Here is an 18059-nt window from a genome sequence, read left to right as displayed (position 1 = left end):
AACAAAGGAAAACATGCAACTGATGTTCTGGTCGTAAGAACAAGCTGGCATCAGACATATGCTGCTTTATAGTATGTTCGCTCCTACACAACAGATGAAACTGTGCACGTGCATTTACTCTTACAAAAGTCCAGTTAGTTTACCTCTGGATGAAAAAAGATAAGTTACCTTCACATTTAAAACACACAACGTGCACACTGAAAGTTACCACGGACCAGCCAACATGCAGGACAGGCTAGCGTATGGAGTTACAACAGCAAAGTACTGATGTAACTGGATCCTTCAAAAAGGATTTTACTTTCATTCAAAACTCACTTTCAGTCCAAACAGAGTTGCCAGTTCTATTTGGTGTTTGGCTCTTTTTAAGAAGAAAAGCTGCTTACCTTTGTTCTGGTCACCTCAAAGCACATAAACGAGTGGCTGGTTTACTGTAAAGACCTGAGCACTCCCTAGTATCCCTACAGTTAAGAGTTACTGGGACATTCAACTCTTTTGCAAGTCATTTATATCTGTACTTTAATACAGATGAGATATCTTACAGTTTTAAGTGTATGCATGTGTGCATGCCTTCCCTCCTCTCACCTCAATACAGTATGGTCTTGCTATACTGACAGCAATTGTACAGCCCTCCAATTTACACAAGCCTGTCAGATATAATCACCTGCTCTATCATGAAAATCTCCAATATATGTAACATCTATATTAGCTTATCAGCAAAGCAAACGTCCATTAGTAAGTGTTCACTTCTTTGAGTGACAATTGCATTATCTGAAAACTAGAAGTTAAATTACTAATACAAATCACATCAGAGTAACAATGCCATTTGGGTTATTTGAGTTTTTTTTTTTTTTATCAGAGCAATGACCTCTATCTCAAGTTAAAAAAATTTCAGATGTAAATGAGACTTGTTCCTTCAAATTAAGATTATGGAACTTGGGAATTTATTACCATTTTCTACCAAGTTACCTAATGCACCACAATTATTTTCCTCACAGATATCTAGGAAAAATTACTTATTACTGATTGGTTGCTTTCATCCCCTCCCTCCTTAGGACCAGGATCAGCAGTACTCCAGCAAGGTGGTGCCACCTCCTGGAGGACAGAAGTGTAGAGCTCCAGGCTCCCATCTGGGCTTGTAATTGTGAGCTTCAGCACCCTTCCCTGGCTGAGAAACTTTGTCGGCTGCTCTGAAAATTCGACAGTATATAAATATATACTGATAGAAATAAGCAAGTAACATCATAACGACCAGAGAGGACAACAAAAACTAGAATTACTTACATGGCACATCTTGCAGTTTCTGATCTATCCTATAATAATGAATCAAATAGGCGCCAAAACATGAAAACAAATGCTTTAAAGTTTTAATTTTCCTGCTTCTTTCAATAAGGTGGGTTTTTTTCTAACTAAAAAGTTAATTTTTTTACAGTAAGAAATTGCTCAAGCATCAAGATCAATTTAATCATTCTTCATTTAACAGTTTCTGGCTCAAATACTGGGGAGAAAAAAAAAAAAAAAACAAAACCATGAACATCACTAATCATTGCAAAAATGCCACAAATACAGACCCTGAACACAGCATGTTTTCCATGCTGCTTGCAATCACATGAAAAATAATGTACCTTTGAACCAGGTACAAACTGCTGGGGAAGCTTATCAGGGCACACATCTTCGCTTTTGCCAGGAGGAATTTACAAAAACCACACGGGCTGGGCAAGGTCTGCAAAGGCCAGCTGTTACTGCAACAAGCAATGTTAACATCTTTTATGTAATATATGACCCAGGTTAAGAAAAGTGCTCTGCACGGCATTTAGACACAGTGCTTTGCAACTGCCTTCCCGTGTTTTTCTAGTGACAACTCTGCATGCATAACAGAACAGTAACTTCATCTAAAGGATACCTGTTTTGTGTCCCAAACTGTGAAGACCAGTAAGGTAGGCAACAATAAAGAAGTAGACTTTACACACAAGCAATTTGTCAAGAGATTTAAGCCCCACACTTCTCTGACCTCCAATGCCTCAGAAAACAATAATGAACTACAATATTGAGAACAGCATGTTTCATGACTGCAACAACATTAAATAAAAAAACCCCAAAACTGTCCAACCATTCTTTCCGGTCATTATATGATTTGATAATACTGTTGCGGGTTTTTTTCCCCTGTCTATTTGAAACAAGTAAGCTATGACATGACCAATACACTTCAAGCAGCTTTCCGTACAGCTGAGATGCCCAGGCCATGAATTGGATTATTAGCAGTGCAAAAAGCCTCTTTAGTCAGTAAACATCTGTTCAGTGATGCATTTGGTTTTTGTATTTACAGAAAATAGCTCACATGCTGTTTTTGTACTTTACTTGCTTTTTTCCTGCAGCAAATTCAACTGCTTGTAGCTTCCATTTATACAAAACATTCTCAAGATGTTTGTCACAGCTTGCCTTTCACTTAAAAATTCATGGGAATATTAAAAGCTATACAAACCATGAAACCACTAGTTTTTATGATTACCAACCCTTTAGATACTTTTCACTCCTCTGTTCAGCAAGTTCATTTGCAATACTGTTCACTCTCACTGTAACCCTTTAGTGTCTTGGTTTTGCCACTACAAGCCTTCCCATCCTTGCTCACCTACAAGCCTTATGAGCTGAGCTACATAAATATATATACATAGCTGCTCCCCATTTTAAAAACTCAACATTAACTATATGAAAGCATCCTCTCATCTGAGCAACCAGCTGCCACATATAAAGATCCACAAAACTAAAACGTTTTTGTATTCATTTACAAGACTTCACCGAGTTCATTCCAGCTGAGTTTCTACTCCTTGACTGATGACATAAATGCAGTACTCTATCCATGAGAGCAATTAGCAACGAATAGCACTATTGACCAATGCATGCAGTAGATCGGCTATAGCTCACTCCTACATGCTTTACAAGTTAACTTATAAAGACAGTTGTACTTCCCATTTCAAGGAACACAAAGCACTGCTGTATTCTACTACAGCACCACACACACCGAAACAAAGACGCCAAAAGTCATCTCTTGCTCTTGATTTCTGATAAACTACAACTGGGGGGCAGGATGACAAGAAACAACCAACCAGCAGTCAAATATCACCACCAGCTATCCCACAGCTAATGCTTTGGGCTGGTAAGAGATCACAACAGGGCTGAAACTAGAGAGTAACACAGCTGTGGAGCAATGCAGATACCTGACAAGACCACAACTGATACGAAGTTAAAGGCAGAAGTCACTGCTAAAACAGAGGGGTTATCAGCACTGCACTGACAGTGTAAGCAGAAAAAAACTTGAAACGTTATTTATAGAGGTCCTTAAACACAAAGAAAGAGAGCCTGCATTGCGTGTAATGATAGAGAACCAGCTACTTGAGGGATTCAGTCCGTGAGTAATTTGATCACACCAGTGAGCAGGGAGGATGATTTTAGTTCTCGATGGATTTGAGAGAGAAGGGAATTCCAGGGAGCAAACTCCAAGCCAAAGACAATATTGCAGTACTCAAGCAAAAACAGAAACCTGAATGCCATAATCAGAAGGAAAAAAAATCTTAGACATATTACAGGGAGCAAGTAGCAGACCTAGCTACAGCCTAAACAAAGCAATACATGACGGAGGTTGTGTTAAAACCGCATCCCAGGTTACAGTCTCAAGCTAACGCATTATGCTCTGCAAACAGAATAAAGTGAAAACTCTGTGGGCATAGACAAGACGTCAGTTATTTCATCATCCTGATCTGAGACTGATGGCCAGACATCAAACAAGAAATGTGAAAAACCAAAACAGTATAGACTTGGGTGAAATGATCCTTTGGAGTTGAAAGTGAAGTACTTGTTATCGGTGTGTTTTTATGTGGCGTCAAAGAATGCTACAGAATAAAACATTACCAGTGTTCACATAAAAAAGGGGAATGGAAAAAAAGTACAAAGAGGAGCACTGGGGCACTCTTCAGATGCGCTGGATAGAAGTATCACATTTTTTAACAAAACAAAAAAAGGGGCACATGAGAAGAGCAAGAACAACCACAATGGAAAGGAGCCTCCAAAATTATTTCAGGAAGACCAGTACAGGCCAACTTTTAAAGCAGCCAATACATTAAGGAGGACGGGTATTGACCCTTGACTAGGAAGAGCCTGAAGTACAAAACACAGTATTCTCTTGTAAAAGCATACATATTTCTTGAAGGCAAGCATGTTTGCTTGGTTTTCTAGAAAGAAGGAAACTAAATGTGTTACGAGATTTTCCTCCAGCCAGGCCAGCACTTGCAAACAGATGTTACTAACAGTTCGGGAACAGAACACTACCCACCAGAACAGTTTGTTCTCCACCAATTTCTGTAACCTACTTTTAACTTACGCTTTGCTTTTGAAGGAAGGCTCTCCACCAAAACTGACTTCCAGTTCAGTGTCCTTGAATAGTACTTTCTAGTCATTAAATCTGTCCTTGAATAGTACTTTCTAGTTATTAATTTTTATAGACAATGTCTGTCATAACATTGGCAATAGGAGCATTGCATTTACCACCTGAAACAGCAGCATGCTAGAAGCAAATGAACATGTAACCATGCCATGCATTTCAATACATTTGCTTCCATGAGTTTTAAACTATCAAAGGTGAAAGTTTGTAACTTGTAACACAAATCTGCACCACCAGTTAAATTATTTTTTAAAGCTTACTCAGGTTGGTAAACAACAGAGTTTAATCCAAATGGTTAAGCAAAATCTTTACAAAAAGATGGATGAGTCTAACTTGATTTAAATCAGCGGTAAAATACCTACTGATTAAGGCTCAGACTTTCCACCCTCCCCCCCCCAAGTATGCAACTTAACTGAACTGGCTTCTTACTGACTGAATTAAAACTCCATTGTATGAACAAATGATACAAACAGCTAAGCAATCTTACTACAGTACTCTTTAACTTTGCTTACTGCTCACACCATTAATGTCGATGCCTAACTTAGACATGGAGAACTTCAAAACCAGGACCAAATCTTCCACTTACATTGCAAACTGCTTTCTCGGGTACAGCTCAACCTGCTGCTCTTAGACAGCTCTTAAAACAGTTCTGCTGCTGCTTCAGTCATTTATTAACTTACTGCAAAATTTGCTTCAATCTTCCTATCATGAGACCCTGTTTACAGCCACAAATAAACATGTGAAACTATTTTCTCCCCTGATCTGCAGGATAAGCAAACTTTTCACTAACATTGTACTGCATAAAACTTAAAAAGTGAAGAGGCCACTTTCCACTGTGCATTTTATTTGCACTTTCAGTTCTGACTCAAAACTCTTTACAACTATTTTACATTAATCCACAGAAATAATTTCTACCATAATGAAGTACTCCTTAGGCTTAAACTCTTGGTGATTGTCAACCAGATTAACACACTAAAACCTTTCTGGTGACTTATTTGGCTCTTGTTTTTGATAAAAAGAAATTTAGAACAGCAGCATGCTGCCACTCAGCCATTTTCTCCTTCTGTGATGGGTGTTCCTTTGATGTAAATTTGGCTGTGAAAACGTACACAATACCAAAATAGAAGCATCAGTGTGAATGACATAGCTGAGCCTGGACATAGCTGAGGTTGCACAAGAAGAGAACAGGAAGAGGGAAGCACAGTATTCCATAAGGAGGAAATATATACATTATGTATATTTTATTTTTGTACAATAAAGGCAGACAGACATGTACACCAGTATATAACATTCACATTTGGTCTTCATATATTAAAAAAAAAAAAAAGACAGAGAGAGAGAGAGAGATAGAAATGGAAGGAAAGCACACAGATACTTTCAACTCTGTCAATACAACCGGGGATTGAACCAGATGACTGCTCTCATAAAGCTGCAGTGGTTTATCTGGACTAAATATTTTTGGTTTTTTTAATAACCATCAGCACACTCTTTGTGCTGGAGGACACTTAGGGCACATCACCTTGATCACTCAGTGCGGAGTTCTAATATGCAACATCCAAAACCAAATCATCCCACGAGTTACTCAGACAACCCCTGGTGCAATTCTTATATGACATGGGTAGGCAGTGAGCAGAAAGACCCTTCTCTTCTCCGCTCCTAAACACTCCAAGCTGTACACCTCCTGGACTATTTTTCTCTCCCATCTGTACTCTGTTTTTATAAATTCAGGGGTTTTCCACTGCATTACAAACACACAAAAAGATGAGGAGCCTTCTCAAAACACAAGATCCTAGTTCACATGGTTTTAGTCAGAAAGGTCTTCAAAAATTTATAGCAATGAAACCTTTCCCAGCTAATGGATGATTGTCACCAGGAGTTATTAGAAAAGAGCTGACAAAGAATGAAATTACCAGGTAATGCACAATAACCAAAAATTAATACTTTAGACTACTCAATATGAATTAACATAGAATTACTGCCTGTATAAAAAGCAATTATATAAAAACCGCAGCCGAGTTAAAAGCACAAGAAAGCAGCACATTGGAACCGCTTAAATTAATATTAAATACTTCAGCGCCCTCTAGTGGTTACATCTTCGATACGAGAAAATCCACGAAGACTTGGGTTTGAACTAAGGCTACTGAAGCACACCGAAGTAACGTGCTTTGGTTTTACCACTCCCATGTAATTAAGGACATTTAGGCTGGAGAACTGCCTAGTAAATTACCAGAAAAAAACTACAAAAAAAACCCTACAAACTAATATCTGTTCACAAAATCAGCTAATGGATGGTACTTTTTGTTCTTAATAGAAATGAAAAGTTACTTACTAACATTTTCAGCTGTGCACAATAAAAAAAAAATACAATCGCGGTCTCAAACCTGCATCAGCATTACCTTAACGCACAACTAAAATACTTGTTTCTGAAAAATGCACTTGCTTTGTCAGTTTGTTACATCATTTTACCTTCCTCTGGATTCCACAAAACTGTCGGTGCACATCATCAGCAACAAAAAAAACCCAAAACAAACAAAAATAAAGAATTGTTAATCTTCATCATGGTATATTTAGAAATATTTTGGGCGTACTCCTATAGAATTGATACGCAAAAGAGAAAGTTAGCAAAGTAAAAGGATCAGCAAGGCAAAAACATACATCTGTTGGCAACTGGAAAAGTTTTGTTACTTCCAAATCTGGTATTTTATCTGCCCAAGTCTTAACTAACTGTTTTACTGCAAAGAAATACATTGATATTGCTTCCTTAGTACATCTAAGTAGAGTTGACCTTTTCAACTCCTTATGGCTATGCAGTCCATACATGAGCTGAGGGAACAGAAGAGCCTAGTACGACAAGAGCACACTTCACTACAAGCGAAGGGTCACACCACCACTGAATGATGAATATAGCACTTTCACAAGCCACATTTGCTTAAGACCCCAAAACCAAATCAGACGCTTTCAGTCCCTCCTCTCAGTCTTGCCTCTCATATACACATGCCCTTGAAAGCTTGATGAGTACAGCAGTATCTTTGCAAGTTCTTATAATGTGCCACAAAATCAGCTACCCACCACTTCACGTCAGATTTCCGGCCCCCCCCCCCCCCCCCCAGTAAAAGGGCACAAAGAAGGATTACAGTGGCAGGTGGGGAAAGGAATGCCTGTGGAGCAGCCTGATGAAGCAGCTCAGCTGCCTGGAGCATTAGAGGAAGCCACAAGATGATGACTTGGGCAGTGTTTAAGTGAGGTAGTCAAGGTACAGAATTGACTGTCTGTCAGATAGCTACCATCCACGTGACTGTGATGCATCTGCCTCTCCTTACAATATGGGAGGTGATGATATTTGTGTCTTCCCCCCAATACAAAATTTTGCCTATGTAATGCATTACTTTTTCCTTGGCTTTCTTTAGCTCCAGTTTTGTTAACACATAAAAGAAAAATATTATGTTTTCTGACTAGTTCATTCCAAATGAAAATGCCAAGCTCTAAGCTATTTCTCTACAGCCCAGAGCTGCATGGTTTTAAAAAAAGAAAAAAAAAAGTTAAAAACTGATATTGTCTCACAAAAATTGCATCTGCAAGATTTCACAAGTTCACCACATATGTTCAGAGGATTGCTTTATCCTTCACCTATCATCCTACAAATTACATCCTATTCTGGCTTTATTCCACAGTAAAACTGATATAAAAAACATGTAACAAATTTACTCTTGAAATACACAAAGAGAAGTCAAAATATAAACAGATGATCAGTCATAATACTTCTAAGTCCGTATCCCACCTCAAGATAGTGTAATAGGACAAACAGAATGAAATGTCAGTTGCAAAGGTTTTCTATACCTATTTACATTAATAGAAAAAAAATTCATGACTTTTAGAGATCTTAAGACTATGACAAACAAGAAAAACAGCCACACAACACCACTTTCAGATCCCAAAGATAAGTGCATGAGCTCTGAAATAAATCCAATGGATCACATGATCAGGAGGTGGGAGCAAGACAATCTAAATTAAAACAACAAATGTTTAGGCACATAAACCTTTCATAGGCCTGAGACAGAAGTCATGAATTTCAGTCTAAATACAATTTAAGAATGAGTGCCCAGAATTCAGTGGGATTTGGGGAATTTTCAACCCAGTAGCAAACTACAGCCATTCTGAAATGGGCCTTTACAGAACTGCACATCTATGCTTGCTTCTGGATCTAAACTCCATCAATAGCTATGCTGTAATAAAAAAAGGCAAAAATAACAAACAACAAAATTCCCACAGAACATACCTCATGGAGGTTATACTGTTGATGAGCTTTTCAGATTGATCTGACAAGCCAGACGGAAGTATTATTTCAACTGGCTGCAGGCGCAAAACCCGACTCTCTAATTCCAAGCGAGATGCACAGTCCTGAAAACTGTCAAAAATTACTTCTCCAGTAGTTGGTTGGATTGCCTGTCAAATAAAATAAAAAAAAAAAAGTATATGCATTGAGTAGTTAAATTTTCAGGGAGTATTTCAGTGACTCAAATTGTTAAGCCAGGAAGAAAATTTATGGTGTATAGCACAAAATTATATAGCACCCACACACTTAGTGAAGTGGCAGATCAAAAAATATAACGGTGGTTTTCAAATCTATAATACGGTAATAACTTCAAAAGACTACCACAATTTTGCCTTGGTAAACAATAACAATACATTCAAAATGTAAATGTGCTCTTGTTATCATCAGTCCATCACTTCTCAACTCTTATTACTAGGCAAATCCATATAATTGGAAGTCTATAGAAGGTAGATGCAATTCAGCCTGGAAATGAACTGTCATCCTAGCACATGCTTTTGTTGTTCTCTCCCAGGTGCAGTGTGGCATTCAAATACAAGCACAATCAAGATGCTTTTAAATTAATGAATTACCAGCAGACTGGGCTTCAGTGATCACTTTCTTTTGCCAGTTAAACAATCCTGGTTTTAATCTTCGCCATAAAAAAGAATACAAATCTAAAGTGTAAACAGTAAAAAAGCATAAGTCTCTTCCTCTAAAGAATAGTATTTTGTAGAGGAAAAAAGTGCTCACAAGCTTTAAAATATTGACCTTAAAAATGTTCAAAATTAGTAAAGCATCTGAACTAACGATTTCCCTGTACTTGATTAAAATCACAGCTATGTTTTCAAGGGATACGGCAGCAAAAACAGTATCAGGAATATTCAACTATCAGCTCCAAACATTTTCTGCAGCTTTCAGCCATCACAATTCACACACAGATGATATCTTACCTAAACTGCACCTTGTTACAAAAAAAAAAAAAAAAAAAACAAAAAAACCCAACCCAAAAAACTAAATGACAGAACAATCATGAAGATAACCACCCACCTCTCAAAAAAAAAAACAAAAACACCAATAACACCACTCCCCAAAAAACCCCCCATGAATCCTGTGGAACTAACTTACCATAATGCCTATAACAATGTCACCCTTCTTCCTGTCTTTTAAGTTTTCTCCATTTTCACAGATACAGAGGAGGTAGTTATCAGGGACATCTGTTGTTACCTCTTCAACATCCACAGAATCATCTAGTTTCAGCAAAGGGTTCACATGTAACAGATGTTAAAAAAAAAACCAACATAGTACACAGATTTTGGTGGATTATTCATAGGTCCTCCTAGATCTAAGTCCTTCTCAACTAGATTTTGTGTTGGGCCTTCTACACTGAAGGTCTATTTGACTTTCATTAGTTTGACTCCTATGACAATTTTAGTGAACTTCAGATGACTGTCAGCATGAGGACTGCAGTCAGTGGTTGTCTTCACAGGACAGGCAGTTACACGATGCACAGATTTCATCAGCTCATGCAAAGGCTGTCTTTGACCATGTCTGTGGGTCTCCCTATTCAAGCAAGAGCAAGTATGTCAAAAGTTAAACCAGCAGCCGATTCTGCACATGGGCTGCTCCACCTTGTCATTTTGACTTCATATCCACAAACCACATGCACCTAACAGAAAAAAATAAATGCACTAGGTATGCAGGAACTGAAAAGCAGGCAATACCTTGAGTTAAACAAAAGTCTACATCTTAGAAGGAGCATTAGGTTAGTTGTATTGAAAACTTGCTGCATATCTATCCAGCAGGTTGGGCTATACTGCTGAGCCTGCTTTCATCGAGTTTGCCAACCATTGTAAGAGAGTCTGTGAGTACACTGGAAGTTTTCCAACAAAATCTCCGGACTGTGTTATCTGCTTCCCTGATCTGCTCCTAAAGCGCAACCTCACAGGCATTAATCTTAGCAATCTTTTTAGCTCTTGATACCTAGTCAAGTACTAGTTTGAGAAATTAAAAAAAAAAAAAAAAACCATGAAAGAAATTAACTTCACTGTTAAAAGCTGTTTCTATCTCATTTTTCCAGTTTTCTTTGTTACAACAGTCAGGAGTTAATTACCTAGCTACATTTTTAACAGTCCATTGATTTTACCACCTTCTTTTCACTTACAGCAAACTGTTGACACCAAACAGTCAATTCTTCTTCCTTCACACCCTCCTGAATCACCAATGCTATGGATTCTCAATCTGCTGAAACACCTAGTTGAAGACAAGACCTACAGAACACTGTAGACTTGGGAAGTGCACTCTCTGACTTCAGAAAGCAACTACAGTAAACACGAGCTCTGCTGTTTCACAACAAACTTAAAGCCCCGAAGAGATAAAATTCCTTATGAAGCCAGTATGATGTTTAACCACAACATAAAATTAAAGGAACTTTATTTCCTGCTGCCACTCTTATGCCAGCCACTAGCTACTCATGTTCCAGCTAGGTGATAATACTAGAATAATGGCCTCTCACACACCAAAGATTAGAGTCTGAACCCAAATTTATTTCAAAAGGATATCTTCCCCAATAAGTGTAGACTTCGTGTAGAGAGCAGTCAGTTTCCGGCTGAAGAGAGAGCTTTTATTTTCTCCAGCAGCCTTCAGCGCTGCAGTTTCCATTTGTTTTATTACGCCAACCTACAGGCACGCAGACAAGAAACAAAGTTAGCTCTTTGATAAGAAATGTTTTTTTTTTTAAATTATTTTATAAATTTGGTGATCTTTTAAGATGTGCAAACAGCAAGTGCATCATTAAAGCTGAGCAGAAAGGGCAGAGGCTAGCATCAATCCTACTAATGAGACTATAAGGCACTGCTTTTTCTTACACTCTATCCACTTCTAACTGCCCTCTCAACTTCTTCCCCTGTGCTTCTTGTCCTATTTTGAAACAATTTAGCGACAGTTCACCACTTGCCAGAGAATGGTTGCTGCAATCAATTTAAATTTAACAAGTCCTTTTTTCATAAGCAGAAAAAAAAAAAAAGAGATATAAAGAGAAAGCCAGAGAATTACAGGGATCAACAACAGGAAGGAAAAGAGACAAAAAATATGGGCTGCAATAAGAAAAACAAGGATGTGAGGAAGAATAAAAAAGAAAGCAGGTATATAAGTTTCTCTTTATCAGATGCAAAGGCTTGATGAAAAACTGAGAAAGAATTGTTCTAGAAAACATGAATATACTTTTCTGTAAAACAGAGGAAGCTTGGATGTACTTAAATTTCATTACATTCACCAGAATAGAGAAATTGAAACAAAGGAAAGTTAACCATTTTAATTGCAAAAACAGGTGATAATGAGTTTCTTACTTCTCAGTTCAAATAAGAGTTTGGTACAATTTATTGCAGTGTTATTCTGTACTTAACATCATTTAGTAAAAGCCAGGGATAACCTTATATCCTTTTGCTACAAGTCGCCGCACATGGACAAACAGTCTATGACTCGGTATACTGGCAGTCATAAAGTTATGATCCTGATGACAATAAATGTTTAGTTCCTTAGCTGCAATCTGCAAAGTACAAGAAGAAGATTCAGACAATAGTTCAAAACCCAATACAGAAGCTCATGTCTATGACAACACTGATGCACAACTACAATTAAAAGTCCACTGTCAAAACAAAAACATTACAGGAAAAAGCCCAGGGAGCTGGGCCCCTCCACCTTCCTGTCCCAGCATGCTGGCACAAGCAGAGGCTTCAGTATCACAGATTTCACATATCAGATTATTATGCTGAACCTAGATCTTTATCACCGCGAGGTAAATCACCTACACAGCGCACACAGATTCTGCAACACAGCTCAACAAAGGGTCAAATAATTTTCATAACACCAAAATTGTAGAAAGAATGGAGTTATTTTAATTGTGGTTATAAAGATGGTATTAAGCTGGCTAATCAATTAAAATACTGAAAAATCGGTATCGAACAGCAGAGGAAACTAAACACTTCATAGAAAAAGAGTAACAACACTTGTTAAAATGTGACATTATAATGTATGATTTGCATTTGCTTTTTTACCACTTGGCAAAAAGGTAGGTGTTCACTGACTAGGGAAAGTGGTCTTAAACAGGAGTTGCAGTCAAACACTGAACTGTGTACCTGGATAGCATATTTCTATTTCTTGACTGTGAGTGCACCAGCAAACAAGCAGACAAATTACACAGTACAAAGTTGATCAGGAAAATGAATTCCCAGTAACTAAGCAAAGTTTCTCACTGGTCCCAAGTGTGGAAATAGCACAGATCAAAGGTTACACTGTTAGCAATGGTTTGTGGGACAGATCATGAAAAAACTCATTATGAACCATTTATGAAGCATCACTTTAAAATTATGGTTGTTGCAAAGTACTTTCCAGTTCCTACAGATCTGGCATGTGTAGGTGCCGCATCCAAACATGCGTCCAAAATGCTCTCTGCACCTAGGCTATACTCATCTACTTTTACACCACTTGCTCCACTGCCTTCCAAACTGAAATACTCCTAGTAGAGTTTTGGGCCATGATTCCTCTCTGGAAGTGTTTCAACTTTAACTTGGACAAGTAGTTATTCTAGGACCTCATCTTAAGTTCTCAGTAGGCAGGATACCAAGCACTAGCCTATGATTACAAAATAATAAACACTATTTTTGTAAAAAGTGCATGCGTAATAGATAGCCTTCAATTTAAGCATGCAGAGGTTTTTCATCTTGATCTCAAGTATTAAAAAACCCCAGGAAATTCGTGCCCCCCCCCAAAACCTTCCTTCTGGAAGTGGCCATAGACCTAGTATGACACCAACATAACGTGAGTATCTCTTCTTAACCCTGTCAAAAATTACCTCTGCATCTTCTCCAAAGAAGCGATATTTGTATCCACATTCCACACACAAAACAGCGTCTTTATACTGTTTCTTCATTTCTATGAATTGAAGTTCTAGTGGAGTGTAAATGCTTTTGGTTCTCTTATTAAGATTCATATCTGAAGGATTTTGAGTATTTTCATAAGACTTAAGAGATGCAGAAAACTGACTAAGATCACAGCGTAACTCCTCCTGTAAATAAAAGATGGAAAAGTATAGTTAGGAATCATCAAATAAATCAATCGCCCCTGCAGACCTTGACTCACATTGACCATAGAGCTAAAGACTGTTTCTGTATCTGCAAATAAACCCAGAAAACTTCAATTTCTACCAACTGTCCCATCTAGATTACAAGGAACAAAGTCAACAGACTGTTTAGAAGCAATGGTAACTCAGAAGAAACGCAGAGATAGTACAAATCATATACTTTGGGTCATGGGAATGTACAAAGAATGCAGTCAGAAAACAATGGGGGGAAAAAAAAAGAACACTTAGCTGTATGTTAACTGCGAATTGCAAAATTCCCAGAATTGCACACGATCAAGGGATGACCCGTTTGACACGCTGTCATGGTTTAGCCCCAGCCAGCAACTAAGCACCACACAGCCGCTCACTCACTGCCCCCCCGCTGTGGGATGAAGGAGCAAATCAGAAGAGTAAAAGTGAGAAAACTCGTGGGTTGAGAGAAAGACAGATTAATAGGCAAAGCAAAAGCCGCGCACGCAAGCAAAGCAAATCAAGGAATTCATTCACTATTTCCCATCGGCAGGCAGGTGTTCAACTATCCCCAGGAAAGCAGGGCTCCATCATGTGTAACGGTTACTTGGGAAGACAAATGCAATCACGCTGAACGCCCCCCTCCCCCCCACTTCTTCTTCCCCCAGCTTTATGTACTGAGCATGATGTCATATGATATGGCATAGCCCTTTGGTCAGTTGGGGTCAGCTGTCCTGGCTGTGCCCCCTCCCAGCTTCTTGTGCACCTGGCAGGGCATGGGAAGCTGAAAAGTCCTTGACCAGTGTAAGCACTACTTAGCAACAACTGAAACATCAGTATGTTATCACCATTATTCTCACACTAAATCCAAAACACAGCACTATACCAACTACTAAGAAGAAAATTAACTCTATCCCAGCAGAAACCAGGACACAAGCACACAACATAGCCCAGCACAAACAAAGCTGTACCGTGCTTAGAACTCAGGTGGCCTCAGGAGCTTTTATGTCTCTACCGCAAAATCCTCAGCCCAAGGATTCAGTGGTCTTTGATCCAAGGTCTGTGCCAGCCCAGCACTATGACCTCATCTCATTTTACAGAAAAAATTGTTGTGACAAAGCATATAAAATAAGATCATGAGGGAAAGTAAAAGAAGTAAACACACACATGGACATTGAATTGTTGAGATGGTAGTAAGTTAGCAGCTCAAGGAATTTAGAAGAAAATTACTCACATAAAAAGGTTATAACTCTAAGAAAAAAGCAAGAAACAAACACTTAAGATGAGCCATTCCAACGAAGGCAGGCCAGCCCTATCCCACCTGACTGCCTGGCCAGCACAGAGTCGGTAGGTGTCTTATAGAGAATGATAGTAATGCTTTGTCAAGTAGGTCATAAGTCCTCACTCTCTACGGAATATATTAAGGAAGAAATAATAGCTCTTTACTTTTACTTTGCATACAACTTGCTTGCAGAGTCTCTCTGCACATGGTTAAAGCAGACCCTCCTCATGAGCTAGGAAGGGAGAATTAACAGCTGTCATAATCTCACAGACAATCTGTGATCACCTGGACCCAAATGCTGTTTGGCAACAAGCATCTAAGTATATGAATCTGCAGTGGCAGTACTGCTACAAAAAGCACACCAGTGTTAGCGCATTGGAAACCAACTTTGGAATAGGAAGGAAGGAAGACTGCACCAGCTGATACACAGAAGATTAACAGACACATCTGCTCAAAGATAAAGAGAAACCTGAATTCTACAGAAACAACCATCTTAGGCCCACAGCTTGGTGGAGGGAGGGTTGCACATGCCTTTGCTCACCAAACACTCACTTCTGCTGAAGTTACTGTAACACACACATTTTTAACCTACAACCTATGCCAGGCACATGCTGTCTCCAGTGTTACTGAAAAGAAAGTCACTAAGATAGAAGAAAAAATACTCCCCATGCATGTTTCACAGACACACGTGTGTAAAACACACACACTTTATAATTTCAGCATCTAGAATTGGTTCTCAAACATCTGTGAAACATACTAAACTAGCAGGGGCAGCATCTGGTATCAGTGTAACTGTACGGACAAAGGGTCAGAAATTAAGAAGTTCCAGACAGACAAGGGTTTGAAAAAGAGGGACAGAGAAGGAATCAGTCTTCTGTGTTCTCCAACTGACCACACCTCCATAATCTCAATCCCTTATCACAACAGAAATCCCTTGCCACAAGCTGTTCGCTTCACTCTTATTTTGATCTCATGTTCACACAACCCAGACACCCCAGTTTAAGGTCATGACCTTCAGACAGGGAAGGTCAAATCAACTATACAACCTTTCATAAAACCTCCTTCCTTCAAAAAGCCAGATGTAAAACTTTGATAAAGAGCAGCTGAGTCCCAATGCAACAACAGCACAGTAAATGACGAGATGCCTTTTAGGATCTGAATACTTCAAACCGAGCAAGGCAAGCCCAAAACCCAATCAATTAACTAATATTAATTAGCCCCATAATAAAAGGAGAAGCAAGGTAGTGCTACACTCTTATCAACTTGTATCATAATGATCATTTTTCATGGGAGCTACCCATATCTTCTGCAGGTGAAAGAAACAGTGATATCTTTAGTAGTAAGATTTATTAGCAACTGGATCAAGCTACATCTCAGTAATAATTCTGAATCACATTTTTGCAAAGAAAGTCTGTTAGGAATTTTACAGCCTGTATCAAAACTGATAGAACTGAAAGAAAGTGGAGCAAAGGGCCACACTGAACATTTGTTATTACGACATTATTACGAGGTTCACTCACAATCACAAGATACACTGCCAGTGTTTCTGCTCTCTCATTGCTTTTTTCAATGATATCACTGAAGAACTATAAGAGGCATTCTGCTCACTATGCAAAGAGATCCAGAAAAACATCCGTACACAAACACTGGTCTGTTGGGTACTGCTGCATTATTTCATGACAGAACACAAAAAACACAAAACGAATCTTGTGCCAAAGCTTGCTTTTTTAAACCATAGAAAGTAATCTGCACAGCACTGGACCAAAGCTCTACGTACCTTCTGAGCAACTTTTGGGCTAGTGTCCCCAGACTGAAGAGGGTTTTTCAATTCCGAACTTCTGCCAATAATACTGGGACATTTTTCCGAACTCAGAGATTCTTTCTCCCGAAAACTATCCTCCCGGACTCTGTTACACTGCTGGTCTGAATCACTGCAGAATTCTCTCAGTCTGTCTAGCGTTTGCAAACATATACGGGGCTTTTCACACTTCTGTGGTTCCTCTTCAGTGAAAATACACAACAAAAACATATTAGCAACTTATTTTCTAAAACAGAATGTCAATTAAAATGACATCAGTAAGCAGAGAAGGCAACCATTTTACTCTGGCTCTCTCTTCCCTACATTCCTTCTCCTCTCCCATTGCAGTATTTCTGCCAGCCTGACAGAATTGTGCATATAACCAGCTTGGTTAACTCCCCTGGAAAACCAATACTCCTCACTTGTATGCTTCTTCATACATGGGAAAAGAAGCACAATTATTTTCTGGACTGATAACTGCAAAGCCACAAAATTAGCCAACAATGTTGGAAAATGAGTGGTATTTTTCAGTACAGTTTTTAAGCAGACAGTATTGTTAATGGTGTCTTAATGATACTTCAAACCATCACACCCACAAAACTGAATATAATTCCCTCTTCAAAAAAAATTATAAAGGTTAATTCTTTTCAATGAAGCGTAAGTGTAATGAACTTTATATTCACCGATTTGTTTTTTTGCTAGCATCATTAATTTATTAAATTCTTGGTTCAAAGCCAGATGGAGCACAGGCATTTTCAGTGTAATTAAGTGGCTGTCATTTCACAGTTAAGAGCACTGCACTAGAACTATTTACTTTGAGGTAGCCTTTAGGTATCCCAATCACAAGCCAGACTCAACAGAGCCGTCAGGTGCCAGTCATGGTTCAACATGAGTCTAAAAGACAGAGCGTTAAAACAACACAGAAAGGGAAGTTGCAGCATTTCTGCCTGGGCGTCTGGACTTCACTGACTGAACCACCTGTTAAAGCTGAGTCAGCTGAAGGGGATTTGCAGAGTAATTCTGGAGCAATACCTAGCTTCTGAGCAACAGAAAGGTGCTTTAACATTACAGCTAGTATGCTCATAACAGCTCTTCAGAGATGTATCTTACACTCAAGAGATACTTCCTAAAGGATCTGCGGACAAATTT

At 38.7% G+C, this 18059-nt stretch overlaps 1 protein-coding gene across 2 annotated transcripts in view; it reads right to left on the bottom strand.

Moving 5' to 3' along the window:
* MSH3 (mutS homolog 3) overlaps positions 1-18059 on the bottom strand; it is a 117658-nt gene that overhangs the window by 97499 nt on the left and 2100 nt on the right. The window contains exons 3-8 of one of the 2 annotated variants that reach the window (XM_087761467.1): positions 16890-17113; positions 13594-13806; positions 12172-12288; positions 11303-11420; positions 9870-10015; positions 8709-8875 (exon numbers count right to left, since the gene is read on the bottom strand). In XM_087761467.1, the coding sequence (XP_087617593.1) occupies positions 8709-8875; positions 9870-10015; positions 11303-11420; positions 12172-12288; positions 13594-13806; positions 16890-17113 (985 nt within the window). The remainder of the gene's footprint in view (positions 1-8708; positions 8876-9869; positions 10016-11302; positions 11421-12171; positions 12289-13593; positions 13807-16889; positions 17114-18059) is intronic. The other variant, XM_087761468.1, reaches the window with a different exon arrangement.

This window comes from Nipponia nippon, unplaced genomic scaffold (assembly GCF_047370975.1).
Source record: "Nipponia nippon isolate SJK-2023a ecotype South Korea unplaced genomic scaffold, ASM4737097v1 scaffold_24, whole genome shotgun sequence".
Classification (NCBI taxonomy): Eukaryota; Metazoa; Chordata; class Aves; order Pelecaniformes; family Threskiornithidae; genus Nipponia; species Nipponia nippon.
Note: the sequence above shows the minus strand (reverse complement) of the source record. Positions and strands in the feature narration are given on the sequence as shown.